The 22,855-nt window shown below is 45.5% G+C and overlaps 1 protein-coding gene across 2 annotated transcripts in view; it reads left to right on the plus strand.

Moving 5' to 3' along the window:
• Positions 1-22,855, plus strand: part of ITGA9 (integrin subunit alpha 9) — a 365,208-nt gene that overhangs the window by 323,005 nt on the left and 19,348 nt on the right. For both annotated transcript variants that reach the window (XM_044934133.2, XM_006077035.4), the window contains exons 24-26: positions 530-655; positions 3,337-3,456; positions 6,942-7,043. In XM_044934133.2, the coding sequence (XP_044790068.1) occupies positions 530-655; positions 3,337-3,456; positions 6,942-7,043 (348 nt within the window). The remainder of the gene's footprint in view (positions 1-529; positions 656-3,336; positions 3,457-6,941; positions 7,044-22,855) is intronic.

Here is a 22,855-nt window from a genome sequence, read left to right on the forward strand (position 1 = left end):
GGTGCCCCCTTCTCCTCTCTAGGAAATCCACTAAGGGGTTTCACAGCACCCTATGGGTCCCATGGGGCACAGTTTGAAAACCTCTGGCCATGGACCATGCCTGAAGGCTGGAACTCAGAAGATCTAGGTCCAAAATCTGAGTTCTGGTCTGTGTGATTGTTGGCAAATGACTTAACCTGAGTCTCATTTTCTGTATCCAGACAAAGAACATGAATGCTCATCTCAGAGTTGCTGTAAGGCTAGTTTTAAAGTTCCCTAAGTCTTATTCTTTCCTAGTCATGTCTCACTTGCGTGTTGTGTGCCGTTGCATCTCAGTCATTTCATGACTCAGCATCCACTTTTCTTTAGTATTCGGCCTTGTTGATGCTACTACATCTGCCTTTCAAATTTTCTGCCATTATTGTCTCCTAGAGAACGGACCAGGGTAACAGTTGGCTTTGGGCTACACCGTGACCACCTCTGAAGGGATTCCAGGCTCATGATCTTTTCTTGGGATGGACCACTCATCCAGATTTCTTTTCATTTTCAGGTGGGCCAAGAGAAGGGAAACTGTTCTTTCCAGAAAAACCCAACCCCCTGCATCATCCCTCAAGAACAAGAAAATATCTTCCATACAATATTTGCTTTTTTCACAAAGTCGGGAAGAAAAGTCTTGGTAAGAATTTGCTTACTCGTTGGGTTCACATGGGTGGTCCTCACTAGGAAGGCAAGTCTGAGATGAGAAGCCAGTTTTCTATTCGGCATTATTTCTCAAATCTGGTTTGAATCAATTGGCTTAGAAAGTCACAAGGACTACAGTCAACTCCTATTTTTTCAGCCTGAGGTTTCTATCAAAGTGTTAAATTTACATTTCAGATTCCATTGGCTGGCAAAGGGAAAACCTTTGCAACCCACCAAGTACAAAGTTATACATTTCTCTCAGTAGTATGAGTCTAATCAAGAGTGATGGTTCTCATCCAACCACTTTATATACCACTGTTGGTCAGTATATATTAAAACTAAACATATCTATGACCTAACAGTTCCACTCCCAGGTATGTCCCAAAGAGAAGTGAGTACCTGTATCCCCCAAAGACATGGACAAGAATGTTCACAGTAATCTGGGAACGATCCAAATGTCCATCGCCAGGAGAAAGTGTAAACAGTTGCAGTGTACCCATACACTGGATTATTACAAGCAATAAAAACTGCCACACCAACAACATGAATAAATCTCACGGATATAATATTGAGTGAAAGGAGCTAGAGATAAAAGACAGATGGTGTTTTACTTACATGAAGTTCAGAAATAGCAGCTCTGTCAATGGCAGTGGAGGTCAGGACAGCAGTTAATTTTGGAGGAATATTGATAGGCAGGAGCATGAGAGACTCTGCCTAGGTGCAGGACATGTTCTTCATCTTGATCTGTTATGAATGCATATAAAGATATATCAAGATGGATCCTTTGGATTTATTCTGTTTACTCTATGTAAGCTATACCTTAACTTTTTAAAAGTGTAGGTGTTAAAGGTGGAATCAGATGCTTTTCCAAAGCCTCCTTTCTCCACATCTTTGGTTACATCTCTTCAGTTCCTTATTACAGCCATGGCACATCTCACTAACATTTCCCTCCTCTTTTTTTTGGTGGTAGAGTTAGTAGGACTAGTGGCCTTTTGGAAGTTTGGGATATTTTTACTTACATAATGCTGATGATCAACTGTTCTTTAACAGCTCTCAGAACTGTTAGATGTATTGATATCTAGTAGTTTGACAAATGCAGCTCTGTATCTGGCTGAAATTTTTACCCCATATGTGAAACATCATGAATGTATATTCACACATTTTGAATCCTATAACACAAAAGAATTCTTCCTTTGTAACTTTGGAATTTAGGTTCCTAGCTGTAATTCATATGTTTTCTTGGTCAAACATGTTTTTCTTTACTCCTGTGGTTTCTTGAGTCTTGTGACTTTGTAGCCTTCCAATTTGCCCAATATAAACAATGGGTATAAAATTACATTTTTCACTTCCAGGCAAAAACCACATAATCTAGGAAATACACCTTGTGTTCAAAACTCTTAAGAGGGATGTTCCCAAAATATTAAATGTGTCTCTTTAAAAACAAAACAAAAAAGTTGTAGAACATATATGCAATGGAATATTACTTAGCCATAAAAAGGAGCGAATTTGAGTCCGTTGTGAGGAGGAACCTAGAGCCTGTTATACAGAGTGAAGTTAAGTCAGAAAGAGAAAAATAAATATCATATATTAATGCATACATTTGAAATCTTATGGTACTGATGAACCTATCTGCAGGGCAGAAATAGAGATGCAGACATAGACAACAGACTTGTGGACACAGCAGGGGAAGGAGACAGTGGGACAGAGAGTCGCACTGACATATATACACATTGCTGCTACTGTGCTAAGTCGCTTCACTCGTGTCCGACTCTGTGCGACCCCATAGACGGCAGCCCACCAGGCTCTCCTGTCCCTGGGATTCTCCAGGCAAGAACACTGGAGTGGGTTGCCAGTATACACACTACCATGTGTAAAATAGCTAGCTAGTGGGAAGTGCTGTATAGTACAAGAAGCTCAGCTCTGTGTTCTCTGATGGCCTAAGGGGTGGGATGGGGAGGATGGGAGGGACACTCAAGAGGGAGAGTGTATGTGTATATATACAGCTGATACACATTGTTGTGCAGAAACCATCATAACATCGTAAAGCATTATCCTCCAATTAAAAATAAATTTAAAAAATAAATAAAAACAAACAAAATCCACTGCTTTCTTCTTGCAAAATCCAGTTTTGAGGTAAGGTACACCAGTGAGATTTGACTTGAAGGCGTGTTCTGGTGCCCACTGGACAGGAAGTCCTTTGATTGCCCTCTGGTGGCAAGAAGGAATGATTGCATCTTCCTATGGATTTCATCTGCCTAGAAAGGCCTCTGGAGAAGGCAATGGCACCCTACTCTTGCCTGGAAAATCCCATGGATGGAGGAGCCTGGTAGGCTGCAGTCCATGGGGTCGCTAAGAGTCGGACACGACTGAGCGACTTCCCTTTCACTTTTCACTTTCATGCACTGGAGAAGGAAATGGCAACCCACTCCAGTGTTCTTGCCTGGAGAATCCCAGGGACGGGGGAGCCTGGCGGGCTGCCGTCTATGGGGTCCCACAGAGTTGGACACGACTGAAGCAACTTAGCAGCAGCAGCAGCAGCAGCAGAAAGGCCTCCGTTCTATAAATTCTGTGTTCTATAAATACCTGTTCTGTATCTATAAATGCCTATCCTGTAAATGTTGTGCTCTTGTCTTTGTTCTTAATACAGTTTGACCATTCTCTGGTTATTCTTCTCAGGACTGTGAAAAAACAGGAATTTCTTGCCTAACAATGCACTGTAACCTTAGTGCACTCGCTAAAGAAGAAAGTCGTACTATAGACATTTATATGCTGCTGAACACAGAAATACTGAAGAAGGTAAGTCCTGAAGAACTGTACTCTCAGAGTTCATTTTAAAACATTTGAATTGGTTTCCTCAGGAAAAACTCTACCTGCCCCTTTTAAAACTGTCCTGGCCAGCACCGTGGGTAGTTGTGCTTCAGAAGAATGCCAGGGAAACATGCCAGATGCTTGTTATTCACAGTGTAGTCCAAGGACCAGCAATGCCAGCATCGCCTGGGAGCTTCTTAGACCTGCAGAATCCTGGACTCCACTCAGGCCTTACCAAATCAGCATCTCTTTTTAAGCAAGAACCCTAGATGTTTTGTTTGTGCAGTTGTTTCTTAGACTTTTTAAAAAATATTTACTTTTTATTTATTTGGTTGTGCCAGGTCTTAGTTGTGGCACGTGGGAGCTAGTTCCCCAGCCAGGGATCGAACCCAAGTCCCCTGCATTGGGAACTTGGAGTCTTAGCTTCTGGACCATCAGGAAAGTCGCTCTCAGACTTTAACTTGCACATTTTAGATCAAAGGTTTTCTGTAAAGGGTCAACAGTAAGTTTTTTAGGCCCTGTGGCTATACAGTGTCTTGCCATTGCTCAACCCCGCCATCGTGTTGTGAAAACAGCCATAAACCATACTCAAATAAATGGGCGTGACTGTGTTTCACTAGAAGTTTATTTACAAAAACCAGCAAAGGGGTGGATTTGACCCATGAAACATAGATTGCCAACCCCTTGTTTAAATGACATCTTGTTTCACAGAATCCACCTATTGAGTCTCAGATCACTTGCTCTTATGAGTTTATAAAAGTGGTTAAAAAAAATCATACAAATTCACTGTAATTTATTTTCACATAAGCACTGCTTAGTATGAAAGGCTGCATCCAACAAATTGATTTTAAAACAATCATGTGGAGATAAAATAGGCATGTTATCCACAGAGATTCTCTCTATTTTCCTTTGGAAAAACTGTGTGTCAGTCCGTATAAAACTGTCAGTGTATAAGTGAATATCCTTAGAATAGTCATTCCAGCCTTATTTTTTAAATTAGGCGTGGCAGCAACAGCCTGATAAGCCACAGGCACGGGGGATAGGGGATGTTTTACCCACTTTCCATCTCTGGCTGGTTCTGCTTTCCCTGGTTCTGCTTTCCCTGGGTGAACAGTTCTGCTGTCCCTGGGTGCTTTGAAGGGAAACTGATGAGGGGCAAGTTGGACACACACGGCACTGCTTCCCTGTTGTAGCTCTCTCTTCTTTTAAAAAGGGTGGAGCTGGGAGAGGGCCCGACATGAACCACCCCTGGTCACCCTTTGATTCCAGAATACTACATCACAGGAAGTGCCTTCCTGGCCTGGGTCCCCAGCTCAGGTTGAGGGATTATGATTCTGTACACTTACCCATCCAGTTCCTCTTCTTGACAAGTGGCCCTGGTGACAGTTGTATTGCCTGTGCCACACTTGCCACTGTTGACAGAGCCCTGATATGGCACCGATGCTGGCAAGCCACTCTCATTTCTTCTTCACCCTCAACCCAGATGGCTGCTGCTTGCACGTCAGTCATTTGTACCGAATCACAAAGCCTCAAGCCTTTCTTGTCCCCAGCTCTGGCCTGGTGTCTGCATCTCTCTCCTTGTGATCAATGGCAACCCTTTACCATGGAATATATCCCACTGACTGCTGTCCCCAGCCCAGTCTATACCCCAAGACAGCAGGAAGCCATGGGGTGTTGTATGTGGGTGTTGGAGGACCATTTTCCTTGCAGATATTCTACAGAAACCAGCAGAAATCTCAGGGATGGAGTTAAGCCTCTGTCAGGCCCAAAGCCAGCCACACCTCCCTGGGGGCTCCAGGGGCTCCTCGCCTCCCTAAGGACATGGAGCAGCATCAGCCTTGTGGTTCACCTGGGCTGCCGCTTCTGTTTATTTCCCTTTGATCTGAAGTTCTGGCCCCAGACAAGGGAATTTGCAGTTTAATTGCTTTGACCTTAACAAGTTTTTATTTGAAATGTAAGATCTGATTTTTTAAAATTATCTGAGGATTCCGATTTCTTTCAAAGTGTTTGTTTTCTACAACTGCAGGAGATCTGTTCCATGCCTCCTAATCTGCTCAGCCTTTAACTTTGACAGTCATCATTATTATTATTGTCATTAGCAATATTCAAGATGATGATAATGATGATCCAAGATTGAAGAGATAGTATATCCAGACCCATAAAACCATAAATCTACAGAACTGGTAAAAGATTGCTGCATAGAAAATTACTTACTGCTCAATATGAGCTCACTGAAGCAGTTTTTGTTTTTTTGTTTTTGAGTGACAAGCTTCTAAGAAGCATTTCAAATGTGTTTTATTGATGTTTTTAAAAGGACAATAATTAGTGTGTAACTCCCAGGTAAATTCCACAGGTGGCATCCCCAGGTGTCCTTCCTAGAAGGTCTTTGTGGTTTCTCTGGAAGTGATGAGCTGAGCCCCTTGAAACTGTTTTCTGTAGAGACAGTTATCTTCTTTCCTTTTGCAGGGGTAGATTTAACCAGACACGGGCCAAAGCTAGCATCAATATGTGCCTCCTTGCGTGGCAGGCAACCTGAGTAAATATAGAAGGACACCTTTCTGGCAGAGCTCAGCTGCCTCCACAGGTGGGGTGCAGAGTACTCAGCCGTCTGTCCTCTGATTGCACAGTGGGAGCCAGCCTGCCTCTCCTCAATGGTCAGTGCAGCCCCATCTGGACCACGGGCCCGATGTTCTGGCCCTTCCCTGAGTCATAGTTTTGCCAGCCCCCCTCTTCTTCCAGACTCCTTCTCCATCCCTACCTTGGAGCCATTCTCTCATTATCTGGATTGTTGGCTTTAAATCTGAGCCCAGCACTAAGGCTTCTACCCACAATGGCTGATGGGCTCTGCCCGAGTCTTACCTGGGACGAACCTCCTCCCCCCACCACCCCCATCCCCTTTCTCGTCAGACCATTGACTTATTACAAGTCAGATGCTTTCTCCTTCTCATTCTCTGTCTGGTACCCTCTTTCCTGCTTAAAGGGCTTTGACCTCCCCCCAACCCCACCCCCCACCGCAAAAGCTTCATTTAAGAGCAAAGAAAGAATTAAAAGGAACTCATGTGGAGAGTTTGAGGGTTGTGGTCAAGGCAAGAAGATGCTTGGGAAATGTAAATCAGATGCCTTCTGTGGAAGGCCAGACCTAGATTTATCGTACACAATTCAACAGTTTTATTTATTCTCTATTCTTTGGGGAATATGTCAATACCAAGATCCAAATATCTGGCTCCTGCTGCTTGGAAACCACAGCATATAAGCCTGCATGTGTTGACTCAGCGAAACTCCAGAGCTTTTCAGCATCCACTATGATATGAAAGAATCTTCAGGAGAGAGACTGGAAATCTCTGCTTCATTCAGTGATGGAAATTTCTGTCTGATCCACATGGAATCTTAGAATTTCAGTTCCACCTAGGATCTCAGGGCCCTGTCACTGTGACTGAAAAGTCTTACAGCGAGTTATACTGTTTCATCCTCAGGACAGTTCATCTGTTATCCAGTTCATGACCCACGCCAAGGTGAAGGTGGACCCTTCCCTGAGAGTGGTGGAGGTAGCCAGTGGAAACCCGGAGGAGATGACGGTGAGTACAGCGCCCCCACTTCGGCCCCCCACCATCACACACAGCCTTCTTCCAAGGGTGAAGGAATCTGGGTGACTTGGGAGACTTAATGCTAGAATTTGAGGATAATGACAGCCTCTAAGCCAAGATGTCAGCTTTGTGGTAGACCCATGACCTTGCCTGCCTTGGCTTCCAGGCCCCCCAAGGGGAACTGCGGTCTGCTCTTATTGTGATAGCCTTTTCCTCCAGGATGCTGTTACGTGAAAGCTCCTGGCCATGACTAGCCAAAAGAGAAATTGTCTTGAAGTACCTTTGACAGCGCTTGTTGCATTTCCATTCTAGAACCAAGACTATTTTTTATCTTTCTCACACCTTTTCCTGAAACCTCATCTGCCTTCCCAATCCCATTGCTCCATGGATAAACAGTGTTTAAACACGAGTTGGTTGAGTAACATTCTCTACCTAGCCCCCATATCCTCTGTGAAGTGTAGCTGGCAAGCAGCCTCAAGATGGGAGGTGTCACAGCTGGGAATTCAGATAGGGGAGGGAAAGGGGTGGCCTTGGACTTTTGCTGCATTATTATTCTCAGGGGCGGGAGGGGAGGTGCATCCTTTGACACCCAGACTCAGGTCCTAGGTACATAGAAAGGGAAAACAGCAGCCTCTGAACTGGTTTTGCCAATAAGCTATGCAGTGATGCTAGCTTTTTGCATCTCCTTTTCCTGGAATTTACTTCTCTCCAGGAAGACTTTACCCTCTCTTGAAAGAGCCAATACTGCTGTGACAAATTTACAGAAGTGAAAAATTCACAAAGATTATTTGCTTGCAAAGAAAAACATGTTAATTTATTTTCTAGTAACAAGGGAGACACCACATGTCTAAATGTTAGGATGGGGATCACAGCAAAGAGACTGTTATAAAACGGTGGCTAGGAAGGGTACATATAGAAAATAAATCCCTGGGACCTCCATGAACCCTCAGTTCTGAGCAGAAGACAAGAGCATCAGCTGGTACACAAGAAATAAGAATCTGTGAGGATGTTAAAGCTACCCCAAAGCATGGGTATTCCATGCCCAGTTCAGGGAAGAACTGTCAGAAGCAGATTTAAATTCCTTGACTCACATCGAGAAATTGTCCACCTGGTCATTTTAAATAACAGAAAATGAATGGGATGGAGTGGAATGATGCTGAAGTCCTTCACTCCTAGAGTCACTGTTTCTGGAGATCAAAATATCTGGAGTTGGCTTTTATCTTTTCCTCCCTGCCATTTGGGCATTTAACTGCCAATCCAGACCTTCACCTGGGGAGTTAAAAAGAATGCAGAGTCACTGCTCATTGTCACAGCTCCAGTTAAAAAGCTTTATAGGATGAGATACGTGGCCAATAGGAGAGGTTTGGAATGTTCTGGTAGACCACACTGTTCCCAATTAAGAGCTAACGGAAGTAATTAACAGGTTTCCTACAGGTGGAATCCCTTGGGTAAATGAAAAAACGATCACGGGCGAATTGCCTTTGATTAAAACATAGAGCTGTGGGATCCAGAAAGACATTGCCTGACATCCCATTGTTGGATTCTGAGTCATCTGTGCGCCCCCAAAATACCGCTTCCATTAACTACTGTTCCATTTTGAGCACTGTGGTGATATTTTCATTATCAAGAGTTCTTTGGAAGGAGATCTCATTTTCAACTGATTTTTTTCTCGTACTCCCAAGAAAAAAGGAACACCCTTCAGAATTCCACAGTGCCCCCATCTTTCTCCTTTCCATGACTTTGCCTTTCAATACATGAGCCAAGATGAAGTACTACAATCTGTTCTCAACTTTCCTGGCAGGAAAAAATAAATCCTTTCTGAGTAGAAAGGATTGCCTTTTTAGAACAAACGTGTTCCTCCCTGCGTGATTCTTCTAAATGCCTGGCAGTCTGTCAATCATCCATCGGAAGGGAAATTTCCAGAGGCTAGCCACCAAATTTAAATCGAGCAAAATTTCACAAGATTTGAGATCAGGCACCACATTTGTATGGCCTTGGAATGAACAGGAAGTATATTTGCAGCTGGTAGCGAGCAGGGTGTGGGTGAGAAAAGGAAAGCAATCGGTTTTTAACCACATAAAGTGTGCATGGTGATAAATTCAACTGACAGGGAATACAGATAATTTTCTTGGGACTCATTGTGTCTTTTATTTTCATGCCATGGTATGGGGAGTGCTTTACAGACCGTACGGGTGAACAGCTAGAAATACGTCCTGGATGTTTGAGGCATTTTCCTTTTTTATTAATAATACATTTGAGGTGCCCTTCCCGGGCGGAGTGTTAGCCATGTGTCCAAGACCAACCACACCAGCTTACCTGGCTTTGTACAGACTCAAACCTGAGAATTCTGGATGAGGTCTGAGTGACCACGTTCAGCGCTGACTGTGCCAATATAATACACTGAATTTCCTATTATGTCCAACCCAACCCTTTCTACTTTTCTGGGAGAGCTGCCAACAGCTGAGGCTAGAAACTCCCTGGGGGCAAACCAAGAATCTACAGCACACCAGCTCTGCTACCGAGAGCTGCCACCCCAGACACCCTTCTCTGGCCATATGGGAGGCTTGTGTGAGTTACAGAGCAAATCTGTTTTGTCGATACTTTGAAATAGCAACATATGTGATGAACATGGAAATCCACAAATGGATAAATAAGTCATTGTCATGTGGAGTGGGCACCAGGTTGAGATTCTAGGTGCCAGCAGGAGAGACTGATTCTGTCTCCTTTTAGCAGAAGCAGAATGGATTAGAATGGTATCGTGTAGCTCTCAGAATCGCCAGCAAGGTGGGAGAGCCTGACTGGGGATGTGAGAAACCTGCAGGGCCAGGACCACAGGTTGGGGCAGGCCCCAGGGAGAGCCTGGAGTGGTACCCTGGGCACTACTTCCCTGGCTTCTCTCAGCCTCGTGCTCTAGAGTCATGTGGGAGCCTCTCCCTAGCTGAGGTTAGGCCCCTGTCTCTAGGGAACCAGGCACCCCAGGAAGAGCAGGTGGCTGGCATTTTTGGCTATTGTAGTACAGCCTCCCCCTTACCCTGAGACTCACCCATAGGAGGATTCCCCAGCACTGAAAGGATGCTAAAAAGTGACGAGCATCCCCTCCCATGTGCTTCTCTAACACTACAGGCAGCATGAGACCATCTAATCCCTGGCTCATTGGGGGCTCTCTTCTGAGCTAGTCTCTATTCAGTCATTTAGACCATTTTGTCAGCTCCATTGATAAGAGAATATGCAAATTTTTGTCCATAGGTGGTTGAGGAGTGTTTGTGCTTTGGGCTTTGTTTTAAGAATTAACGTGCTTGAATGAGCTACTTCTGATTCAATAGGACAAATTTCTGGGGCCTTCTCCTGCTGCCACGGGAACCAAATGTCCAAAGAGCTGGTCACCTCCCTCCCACAGTCCTCTGACATCACCATCCCTTACCCTACAGATGGGGAGACAGGTCATAATTTTTACAAGTCCCCAGAGACTCCTCTGTGCCCTCCCTGAGTTAGAACCACAAAACTTTTTCCTCAAGTGAACAAAGAGCCTCTGATGCTTAGGAAAAAGGGGCGACTTGCCCTGGATCTTACATCGCTGAGCCAAGGATAGGGTCCGGAACTTTTGATTCCCATCCAGATGCTCCTTTCTCTGCTCTGCAGCCACTCAGTCATACAAGAGGGCACAGGGCCGTCTTGGATAAAAGGTCCTTGACAAGTGCAAGTGTCCACCCTGGAACGGACACTGACTGGTTTTTAAGTCTCTCTGTTAAAATTGTCAGGTTCCCTTGGGCCCAGCCAGCCGCTCCTGACTGGACCCGGCTCTCCGCACCCCAGTGGGGGCTTTCCCTGCTCAGTCTCAACCAGACTCTAGAACGGAGCCTCCCGGCTCCAGCCTTGCTTTCATTTCTGAATAAACCTGCCTCTCATGTACAAACTGATCAGGCCAGCAAGTTCCGGCTTCATTTTCTCTGAATCTGGTCAAGTTCATTTCCCAGTCTTGACCCTTCTGGGAAGTCAGTCCTTCTAGTTTGGGCTTTTCTTTGTGAACAGGAAACACTGCATTTCCCCCTTTGGACTTAGAAGAGCCTGCCCTCAAGCCCCGTCCCCCTCACGGCCCAGTGGTGTGACTGCAGGCATCAGGTGAGCTCTGTGAGCCTCTCTTTTCCCATATATGACATGGGAAAGCTGGTTTCTTCTCCCTGGAGATTTCCCCTCCATTGTGCTTCCTGCCACTACCCCCACCAAGCCAAATGCACACCAGCGTATCTCAACCAGAGGGCGTCAGCTGAGGGGGTAGACGAGATACTCCAGCAGGCTCCACCTGTAGTTCCTTTGTTGTTTACTGCATCTTGAACCAAGCTGACAGTTTTCTGCCACCAAATAGACTGTGCTTGTACTTTACTATTTACGTGCCAAATTATAGTTAAAATTACATTATACCCAGCAAGAGAGCTCTCCTTCTTGTTACGTCAAGAGGTAGGAGGAAGAAGAGAGACACCTCCATTCTCTGTCATCATCAAAAGATGGTAGGCAGTCCTCTCCCTTCACCCACCACCCCATGTGAGAGTTAAGCTCTAATCATGAGGAATTTAGAAAAACCCCAGTGTTGTTTGCTGTTTGTCACTATCTGAATTTCACTTGATGAATACTCTACTGGGGGCTTGCTTTGGGCCAGGCGATGTACGAGGCACAGGGGATGCAATGGGGAACCAAACAGCCATGGTCCAGGCCCTGCAGAGCTAACGAGGGGGTGACAGACAGGGAAAAGAGAAGCAAACAGCGTGTTTTTTTTTCCAAACTGAGGTGAGTTCCATGGGAGTAACCTGCTCTAGATTGAGGGAAATCTAAAGAATGTTTCTCCAAAGAAGCAGAAATCTAGAGAGTGAGGAGGAATTAGCTTGCCAAGCACAGGGAAGAGTGTCCCAGAGAGGAAGGAGAGCTGTGTGAAGACCCAAACGGCTTGGCGTGTTCAAGGCTGCAACAGCAGGGCGCAGCACCTGGTGAGTGGTGAAGACATCCATAACAGGAGACACAGGAAGACATCCATGACGGGAGACATAGGCAGGGTCACACCATTCAACACCAGGGGCCGGTTACAAAGGGAAACTGTTGCAAGCATTTGTTTTGAGCAGGGAATGGCATGATCCAATGTATATTTTTTAAAAATCACAGGCTACTGTGTGGACAGTAGATTGTAGGGCACTACAGGAAAGTTATGATCATCACTTGCTAGAAATGATGGTGGCCAAGGAGATAGAACTAGACAGGTAGATTTATATCGGTAGAGGTCTAGCAATCTGTGCCAGTCACATGTAGAGTATCTGTCCTAAGAGGTTGCTGCTGCTGCTGCTGCTAAGTCACTTCAGTCGTGTCCAACTCTGTGCGACCCCATAGACGGCAGCACACCAGGCTCCCCCATCCCTGGGATTCTCCAGGCAAGAACACTGGAGTGGGTTGCCATTTCCTTCTCCAATGCATGAAGGTGAAAAGTGAAAGTGAAGTCGCTCAGTCGTGTCCGACTCTTATCGACCCCATGGACTGCAGCCTACCAGGCTCCTCTGTCCATGGGATTTTCCAGGCAAGAGTACTGGACCTAAGGGGTTTGGAGGGATCAAATGACATCTTGATGCAAAGCCCCTCGCCTGGTACATCCACGTGGGCAGTCAGTTAATAGTGGCTCCCGTTGCCTAAGGCTTCCCTGATGGGGAATCCAGTAAAGAATCCACCTGCAATGCAGGAGACATGGGTTCAATCCCTAGGTCAGGAAGATCCACTAGAGGAGGAAAATTGCAACCCACTGCAGTATTCTTGGGAGAAGGCAATGGCACCCCACTCCAGTACTGTTGCCTGGAAAATCCCATGGACGGAGGAGCCTGGTGGGCTGCAGTCCATGGGGTCGCTAATAGTTGGACACGACTGAGCGACTTCACTTTCACTTTCATGCATTGGAGAAGGAAATGGCAACTCACTCCAGTGTTCTTGCCTGGAGAATCCCATGGACGGAGTAGCCTGGTAGGCTGCAGTCCATGGGGTTGCACAGAGTCGGACACAACTGAAGCAACTTAGCAAGAGCAGCAGCAGTATTCTTGCCTGAAAAATCCCATGGACAGAGGAGCCTGATGGGCTACAGTCCAAGGGGTTGCAAAGAGTCGGACACGACTGAGAGACTAAACACACACGCCTACTGCATAAAGAGATGGTCAAGGATGGGAGGAACCAAATGAAGAATAGCTTCTCCCTCCCTCAAAACCCCAAGAGTCATGGTCAGTTTACCGTCAACCGGTGGTTTCCAGCTGTTGTCATGCTTATCATTATCATTTCTGCAAGCAACAGAACCCATTTCTAACTTGAAATGTGCTTTGGTTGAGTCAGAGGTGGGGTGCCTGTAACTCACCCCGTTTGTATCTCTGTTTTCTCTGAGGGGCCTCTACATGTCCTCATCAAACCCCTGGGCTCTATGGAGCTAGGAAACCACTGCTATGGAAGTCTGTATTTTAGGGCAAGGCTGCTGTCCCATCCTTCAGATTCTTTAACTAGACACGAACTGGACCTCCAATAAACATGAATGAGAAAAAAAAAAATTAGCCTCAAGACTTCCATAGCACAAACAGGTAAACAGTGTACACACACGTGTGCAGACGCACATGCTTGAGCACACACACATACATACACACACCACAGTGTGCTTTTGTGTTGGGAAAGCCTGAGTTGAAGAGGTTAGGACAAGCTGCATGGAAGGAGTGACCCCTGAACAAATAGGGAAGGCATTTTCTAAGTGGACGGGGGAAGGTCAGCCTGCAGGTGGAGTCAGATGGTGTCTTAGGATAGAGTTTCAAGAAGCAGACCGTCAGATGAGGATGTGGGTACAAGATTTTTTTTAAAGGAAGTGTTCCCAGTGAGATGGGGAAAGAAGTGAGGAGACAGGATAGGGAAAGAGAACGAGGGAAACAAAAGTGGGATTCCAGGGGTTTCAGGCTCAGCAGAGCTCTGGAGCTCAAGTATTACTTCAGAGTTCTCCTACTCTGAAGCAAGGGAGCTAGGCTTTCTCCCTCCTGTTGTATGTCAGCCACTGGACAGAGGCTGCCCAGGAGATACTGAGCACCAAGATCCTCCCCCTCTCCCCATGCCCTGAGGGAAGGCAGCCACTAGAGGTGAATGCATGATTGGGTGTAGGGAACGGATCGAGGGACCTGAGAGATGTGAGCAGAGAGCCAGCAGCGGTGAGCACAGGTGGCACTGGTCTCCACCCGGACCCTGGGGGCTCTGCGCGGCCTGCCTTTCTGTGCCCCATTTTGCTTAATGATTTCATTTTCGTTAATTTATGCTCAGTTCTTGTGATGTGCTGGCATTTGATGTGATTATCGCCTGACACACTCACGTCGCCCTGTGAGCGAAATATTATTGCATCTACTCTCTGATGAGGAAACTGAGGCCCCCAGATGACAGCCTGAGATGCCGAAGCTTATCAGTGAAAGAGCCAGGTCTGGCATAAGGCCGACTGTTTGCAAGGCCGAGGCTCCTTTCATCCTCTGCTCCTGAGGCCCGAGCTGGCCTGTTGTCTGGCCCACACACAGTGGAGCACCACTCCTGGCAGGTTGGTAGGAAACACAGCCATGGGTGGCGAACAGCTGGCCCGTTGTCTTAGGAGAGACCCTTGGCTCCAGTGACCTCACAAGCACATCATGTTCTAACTTAGTGGTCTGTTGATTCTGGAACTCTTCCTGTTGTGGCCTGGTCCCTAACCAGATGCACAGCTACTCATCAAGAGAATTAGCACTCATCGAGGGCCCTCCTTAGCCTGCGGCAAAGGAGCTGTGTTTCCCCCCCCTACCCCGCCCCCCCGCCCCGCCCTTTAAAGAGCGGTCATGAGGTTTCTCAGGAGTAATAGATATAAAACCTCTCACCACCATGTCTGGCACACAGTAAGTTCTCAACAAATGTGACCCATTCTTAACAATTAAGGAATTAGCACCAGTCTAGCTCATCTCTCTGCAAATTCTAACAGAGCAAGGAATTCCTGAAACCCCGCAGCCAGGGGCAAGTTTGACATCTTTGTTTATCACAGCACAGACTTGCAACAACCAGCTTGCCAAATGCAATTTATTTTCTGTTCATTGAGGTCATCTCCATAAGTCTGAGTCTTCAGACTCCCCTGAGCTGGGCTGCTTTCTGAAGGCTCTGTTCTGAGAGCAATTTAAGATGTGGTTCCGCTAAGAACATTTCCTCCAGCTCCCACAGCCCTTTCTCCCTGCCCCCTCCCCCACTGTTAGATGTAATTAGAAGCAGGTGAAAATGGCATTTCCTTGTTCCAGATGTTCTTCTTTCCCCACTTTTTGTTTTACATACATTCCTTCCCTCTGTGAGACCTGTGTGTGATGTCGATTATGGAAAGCATCTTGCCCTTGTAATTGACCTTCAGCCAGGGGGGCCTGGAGCTGAGTCTCCCCTCAGGTGTTGCTGATGCTGAGCTGTCCCCTCAGCCCTAGAAGCCCCCTGTCCAGCCAGGCCTGGGCCAGCTGTACTCTATTTTGGTCATGTTCGCAGGCCTTTTGGAGACCTGAGCATTTCCAGCTATGACATTAAGCGTATTTACAGTGGTCAGTACATAAGTTTCCAGAAACCTGCAAGTGAATCAAGTGCTGTGGTTTTGGCTTGCCAGCTACCCCAGACTGAAAGGTGGTTCCCTGATGCCAGCTTGCTAGCCTCAGGTGCATTCAAGTTTATAGCTGCAGGCAGGATGCCCAGCCTGTGGGCCTGCCATTGCCCCCGCCCCATGGCTGTCCTCCTCTAGGAATCTGTTGAGCCAGACAGATCCTCAGGCTCCTCAATTCTCTTATGTTTTATTGGTTAACGCCTGACACACAAGACCCCCAGCCTCAGTCTGCTACTTGTGATCATTTGCTGCTGCTGCTGCTGCTGCTGCTAAGTCGCTTCAGTTGTGTCCGACTCTGTGCAACCCCATAGACAGCAGCCCACCAGGTTCCCCTGTCCCTGGGATTCTCCAGGCTAGAACACTGGAGTGGGTTGCCATTTCCTTCTCCAATGCATGAAAGTGAAAAGTGAAAGTGAAGTCACTCAGTTGTGTCCGACTCTTAGCAACCCCATGGACTGCAGCCTACCAGGCTCCTCCGTCCATGGGGTTTTCCAGGCAAGAGTACTGAAGTGGGGTGCCATCGCCTTCTCCGGTGCGATTATTTATCCCTTCGCTAATCAGAACTTCTGCTGCCCTGTCTCTCAGCCTCCTTCCCTCCACCCTCTGAAACCTGCAGGCTCCCCCTCAGCCTCAGTCTTTTTCCTCCTTTCTCATTCCTTCCTGTTACGTTGGGAGTGTGGATCTCCCCTGGTGATACCACCACTTCCTCTTCAGCCTTCGTACTGGGCCTGTTCCTTGAACCCCCACACAAAGTTCTCCTTGCTAACCTACACTCATTCTGCAGCCACAGTGCTCTTTGCAAAATGCAAACTATGTCACTCCCTAATTAAAAACTTTCATTGGCTTCCCATGCTTCTTAAGATAAAGCATATAATTCTCTCTGGTTTTTTAGGTTTAATTCCACAGTATCCATAATGCAGTATTTAAAGCATCCCTTACTCCTCCTGTACTTATTAACAGTTTTCTCCGATAGTTTTATGAATGAATCTGATGATTCTTAAGGGTTATTTATAAGGAATTCTCAAAGCCATGCCTCAGGAAGACAAAAGAGGGTCTACATTGCTTTTTGGAGCAATTCTCTAAGTGAATAAAGGAGAATCAGAAGCTTGAATTTCAGTGTTTTATGAAAAGAAAAATAACCTATTAAAACAAGTTATTTAGGAATTAGAAATTATGATCAAAATAACTGCAGGTTTGGCTTGATTTAGTGCAGCCATCGAGAAGCTATATGGGGCCAGTTTTCAGATGGAAGTCACGTGCTTCTTTAATGTAAAGCATATAATTCTTAACACAGTCTCCAGCCCTTCCTTGTCGCTCCAGCTTCATCTTGATCATCTTCCCTTGGCTTCTTACTCATTCCGTTTGCTCCAACTGTGCGTCTGCTGGCAGTTTCTCACCCCTGCTAAGCTGTCTCCTGCCATAGAGGTTTTTCACATGCTGTTCCTTTTTGGAATGTTGTTCCTATCCCTCTTTGACTAGTTAATTTCTGCTTATCCTTTAACTCTCAGCTCAGGCAGTCCCTCAGAAATTTCTTACTGACTGCCATGCTTATCTTAGAGTCTTTTCTAACCATGAACCTCTCCTTGGGGGCAGTTTCTAAATTATAATTTTGCATTTCTGTGTCTAAACTGGCAAGTATTCTCTGTAAGCTGGAAGTTCCATGAGGGCAAAGACTGCCTGTTTTATTGATCTGAGGATCCCCACAGTGCCTGGCACATACTAGGTCCTATATATACTTTATATAGATATATATATATATATGACATTGTTGAATGGATGGACAGACAGACAAATGGATGGATGGGATGGATGGATGGCCAGGATTCTCAAAAGAAATAACATTTGCCGATTTATTCTTGAAGTAGGAAAAAGGAAAAACACACTCAGAAACTCTAGCTTCAAATCTTTCCCTCTCTTTTGTTGCAGAGTGAATCATAGTCATACTTCATCTAATGTTATGGCAGAAAAGACATTGAATTTATTAGTTTGCACATTCATGAATCACATAATGGATCACTACCTTGGTCTATGTGACAGGAGGACATGCATTCAAATCCTTGTTCTGTAAGAATTCAGTTTACTGGAGTCCATAGAAAGTAAGATACATCATTACGTTACAGAGTGAGGAGGACTTAGAACTGGGATGATGAAGTGCTCCACAGTGGTTTCAAAACTAACCCTTGTGGAGGGTGGGTTCCCTTAAGTTGGTTCAGGGGCTAGGGTACAAGGGACTGGCTTGGGAAGGGAGGCTGATCAGGCAGGACTCTTAACTGCCCACCTTCTTTAGATACAGAAAATCTCCACGTTTTTTCTGTTTTACAAATTGGGGTGCTATCGCAGGTTTTCTCTGTTAAGAGAGGTTGACAATTGTTGTTTCCAAAAGCTCAGAGAATGATTAATCCTGCTGAGAAAAGCAGAGTAAGTCAGTCTTCTTGGAACAGAAGATGTTGGAGCAGAGCCTCTCCTTTTAATTTTTTTTTTTTTTAACTTGGCTTCCAGATGCTGAAACTCTTAAAAAAATAGTTAAAGTAAGAAAAAGGAAAAAATAACCATGGTATTAAAAAACACCTATTTACTTTAAAAACTTCCTACTTTTTCTGCAAAGCTTAAGTTTTATATATGTTAAATTGATAATGATTTTTTCATATAACTTTATAGCATGTATCATTTTTCCCATTTATTATCATGTAAGACTTGGGAGTCAGGCAAAAGATGATTTCATGTCCTTTCTACGGCATCCTGGAGTATTCTCTATCCCCTTTCTACTCAAAATGTGGTTCATCAGTATCACCAGTGAGTATAACCAAAATGTGGATTCTCAGGCCCCAATCCAGACCCATTCGTTCAGAATCTGCATTTTAAGTAGATTCCTCATGTGATTCTTACACAATTAAAATTTGAGAAAAGCACTGTTTTAACAGGCCTGCCCAACTCCCTAGCAGGAGCTTCCCAGGTAGCTCAGTGGTAAAGAATCTGCCTGCCTTTTTAAGGAATCTCCACACTGTTCTCCATAGTGGCTGTACTAGTTTGCATTCATTCCCACCAACAGTGTAAGAGGGTTCCCTTTTCTCCACATCCTCTCCAGCATTTATTGCTTGTAGACTTTTGGATCACAGCCATTCTGACTGGCGTGAAATGGTACCTCATTGTGGTTTTGATTTGCATTTCTCTGATAGAGTGATGTTGAGCATCTTTTCATGTGTTTGTTAGCCATCTGTCTGTCTTCTTTGGAGAAATGTCTATTTAGTTCTTTGGCCCATTTTTTGATTGGGTCGTTTATTTTTCTGGAATTGAGCTGCAGGAGTTGCTTGTATATTTTTGAGATTAGTTGTCCCACTGCTGGGCATACACACTGAGGAAACCAGAATTGAAAGAGACACGTGTACTCCAATGTTCATCGCAGCACTGTTTATAATAGCCAGGACATGGAAGCAACCTAGATGTCCATCAGCAGATGAATGGATAAGAAAGCTGTGGTACATATACACAACGGAGTATTACTCAGCCATTAAAAAGAATACATTTGAATCAGTTCTAATGAGGTGGATGAAACTGGAGCCTGTTATACAGAGTGAAGTAAGCCAGAAAGAAAAACACCAATACAGTATACTAACTCATATATATGGAATTTAGAAAGATGGTAACGATAACCATGTATGCGAGACAGCAAAAGAGACACAGATTATAGAACAGTCTTTTGGACTCTGTGGGAGAGGGAGGTAGGGGATGATTTGGGAGAATGGAATTGAAACATGTATAATATCATATAAGAAATGGATCGCCAGTCCAGGTTCGATCCAGGATACAGGAAGCTTGGGGCTGGTGCACTGGGATGACCCAGAGGGATGGTATGGAGAGGGAGGTGGGAGGGGAGTTCAGGATTGGGAACATGTGTACACCCGTGGCGGATTCATGTTGATGTATGGCAAAACCAATACAATATTGTAAGTAATTAGCCTCTAAGTAAAATAAGTGAAGTCACTCAGTCGTGCCCAACTCTTTGCGACCCCATGGACTGCAGCCTACCAGGCTCCTCCGTCCATGGGATTCTCCAGGCAAGAATACTGGAGTGGGTTGCCAAAGTAAAATAAATAAATTTAAATTAAAGGAAAAAGAAAAAAAAAAAGAATCTGCCTGCCAACACAGGAGACACAGGTCTGATCCTTGGGTCAGGAAGATCCCCTGGAGAAGGAAATGGCAACCCACTCCAGTAATCTTGCCTGGAAAATCTCATGGATGGAGGAGCCTGGTAGGCTATAGTCCATGGGGTCAAAAAGAGTCAGACACGACTGAGCACACTCACATAACACATACTCTGAATTGTATATTCAGTATAAAGGGAAACCATCTATAGTATAAACTGAGAAGTGATGTGATGAGACCTGTGCTTTAGGAAAGCAACTCTAACAGCAAAGAGGCTCCTCCAAGGCTCCTGAAACAATACTGGTGAGAGATGCTCAGGCTTGACCCTAAGCAATAACTGGGGATGGGGAGAAGAGATATTTAAAGAGGTACCAGGGATCAGATTAGGAAATAACTATGTATAAAATAAATAAGCAGTATGGATATATTGTGTAGCACAAGTAATTATAGACATTATCTTTTAATAACTTTTAATGGCATATCATTTGTAAAAATACTGAATACCATGCTGTATACCTGAAACAAATATAATATTTTAAATTGACTGTGCTTTCATTTTAAGAAATACCATGGACTGATTCAACACTTTTTCTTTTGATTAAAATAAAGGATTTTAGCAGGAGCATCCTGCTTATTAATGGTGGCAACCAACTGGACTGTCAGTGCTTCCTGCCTCTCTCTGTGGTCCATGCTGCTATTCCTTTGGCTTTTATCTAAGATGTGGCTTCTTAGAACTGCCGGCTGCTCAGACCCTCCCCCACAATGAGTTTATTAGAGTCGAGATGTGTAGGAACCAGCTCTGCCAAAGCATAAAGCACACATCCAAGATGATGAACGGCATCACTAAAAATAATAAAAGATTAAGCACACATTCCAGGGAAGTGACAGGGCATTCTTGTGGAATTTGCCAGACTAAACTGTAGTGGATTCTCTTCACTGTCTCTGCATCCACAAAACCAGACCTCCAAAGTGGCTTTGCCGAGATACAGATTTTGGACACCAGCAGCCGGCAGCATGTCTGTGCAGCCACAGGGCTGATTCAGGGGCGGGGCTCACAGCTGACCCCATGGAGTCCACAGCCTGTCTCAGCAGTTCATCGTCAACAAAAAAAGTTCAGCAGCCTTTCACTATGCGACCAGAGACCAGGAACCTTCTGAGACTATCCTACTTCCCCATTGCACAGAGCAGGAAACTGAAAAGATGACCTTGGTTGCCCAAGGGTGCATCTCTTGGCTGCCGTGCCTCATCGTTCACCTGTTCCTGATACCACAAGAGATTCTGAGTGCGGAGATGATTTGATTCACAGCTTTTTAGAGGCAGTGACTCAAAGCCATGAGTCTGTCTTGAAGGACAGGAATCTCTAATCTGAACCAGATAGAAAAGAGTAGGATTAAGATGACAGACTTTACAGTCCATTTCTATCCCATCTCCCCTCACCCCCATGTATTCCTTCTTCAGGGTTCCCCCATATCTGAAAATCTCTCTTTCACATTCAGTTCATTAAAATGCATTCAACTGCATACGTAGGTTACTTACACTGTTCTATATGTATACTGACTTCAATAAATCATTTTTTTTTAATTAAGTGTGCCAACCATACACAACCTCAAAAAAAAAAAAAACCTTCCTGCCAGCACTGCTAGTGATACTGATGGGAGCACCCAGCATGTGTCGGGATGGACTCTGCCAGGTGTGGCGTGTGCGTTAGCCCCTTGAATTCTCTGGGGAGGGGCTGTTCTACCCCTGTTTTACAGATGAGAGAACTGAGGCTCAGAGAGGTCAAGTACCTTGTCCAAGGTCACATAGCCAATGAGTATATGCTACAAAGAAACCTCATTTCCATTCCCCAAAGTGACCGCTATGTTCTGTAGGCTGTTTTCTTTGACTTGTCCCAACATAGAAAAGAATAGTTTCTCTTCTGCCTGATTTCCCTTGAGATAATATTTTGGATTCAGGATCTGTCTCATGGATGTCCTCTCCCCCAGCACACCCCCCCTTCCTATCCCACCTGTAGGAAAGAAGACAGTGAGACAAAGAGGATTGCGTTTGGTCTCCTTTTCACCAAGGGAGAAACAGTGAATGATTCATTTAGTTGACAGAGTGTCTTTAAAGAGCCACCATCAGCCACACACTCTATGATGTGCTAGTGACCAGCTTAGATTGGGCCTTCGAGAGTGGCTAGACCTGAGTTCAAATCTTGACTCCACTTGAGCTAAATGGCCCAGAGCAGGACGGTGCTGAATACCTCCTGGGGTGATTGTGTGGGTTAGATGGAGATTGCAAGGAAAGCACAGAGCCTACAAGAAATGTTAGAGAGAGGGAAGCCAGGCCCTAAATAGAGAGCATAAATGGTGCTAGGCTGTGTCAGCTCAGTCATGGGCCCCATCACCACTGAGGCTTGAGCAGGAGAGCGGGACCCCTGGGCTTCCTGCCAGGCAAAACATCAACTGGCTTCCAGGGTTGACCAAGGTTTAGGTAGGTTTCTCCAAGAAGGGGCTAGACATTCCAAGGACACGGACCAGGTTGGACAAAGCCCTGTGGCCGGGCCAGCCTGTCTGCCAAGGGACACAGCGGCTGCCCAGAGCGGAGATTTCCATCTCTTCAGCAAAGAGCAGCTTGAATGGGACTGTGGCGTGTTGGGAGGATTGGCCGCAGAGGACACAATGGATGCTTTGAATTATGCAAAAATAAACTCCACTGGGACCAGTGGGGCAAAAACAGAGCCAAAGGATGCAGTCAGTGTTGAGCTGATACATGTTGAACAATGGCGGGAGGGTGTGGGAGCCCTGATTCCTGTGTCAGTTTCAGTGGTGTAAATACTCATGATGGACCATTTCAGAATACCACCGTAATGTCCTTAGATGTGGGGCTGGCAAGAGAGGCACACCATTGGCAGCGCTGGAATGAGCCAGCACACCGCCACGGTTAATAAAAGTTGGAACAGCTTGCCTCACTGAGACATGGGTTCTGAAGACCCTATGGCTCCCTTTGGGGACCAGGGCTTAGCTCCTCAAGTGAATGCCTTCAG

Source organism: Bubalus bubalis, chromosome 21, assembly GCF_019923935.1.
Source record: "Bubalus bubalis isolate 160015118507 breed Murrah chromosome 21, NDDB_SH_1, whole genome shotgun sequence".
Classification (NCBI taxonomy): domain Eukaryota; kingdom Metazoa; phylum Chordata; class Mammalia; order Artiodactyla; family Bovidae; genus Bubalus; species Bubalus bubalis.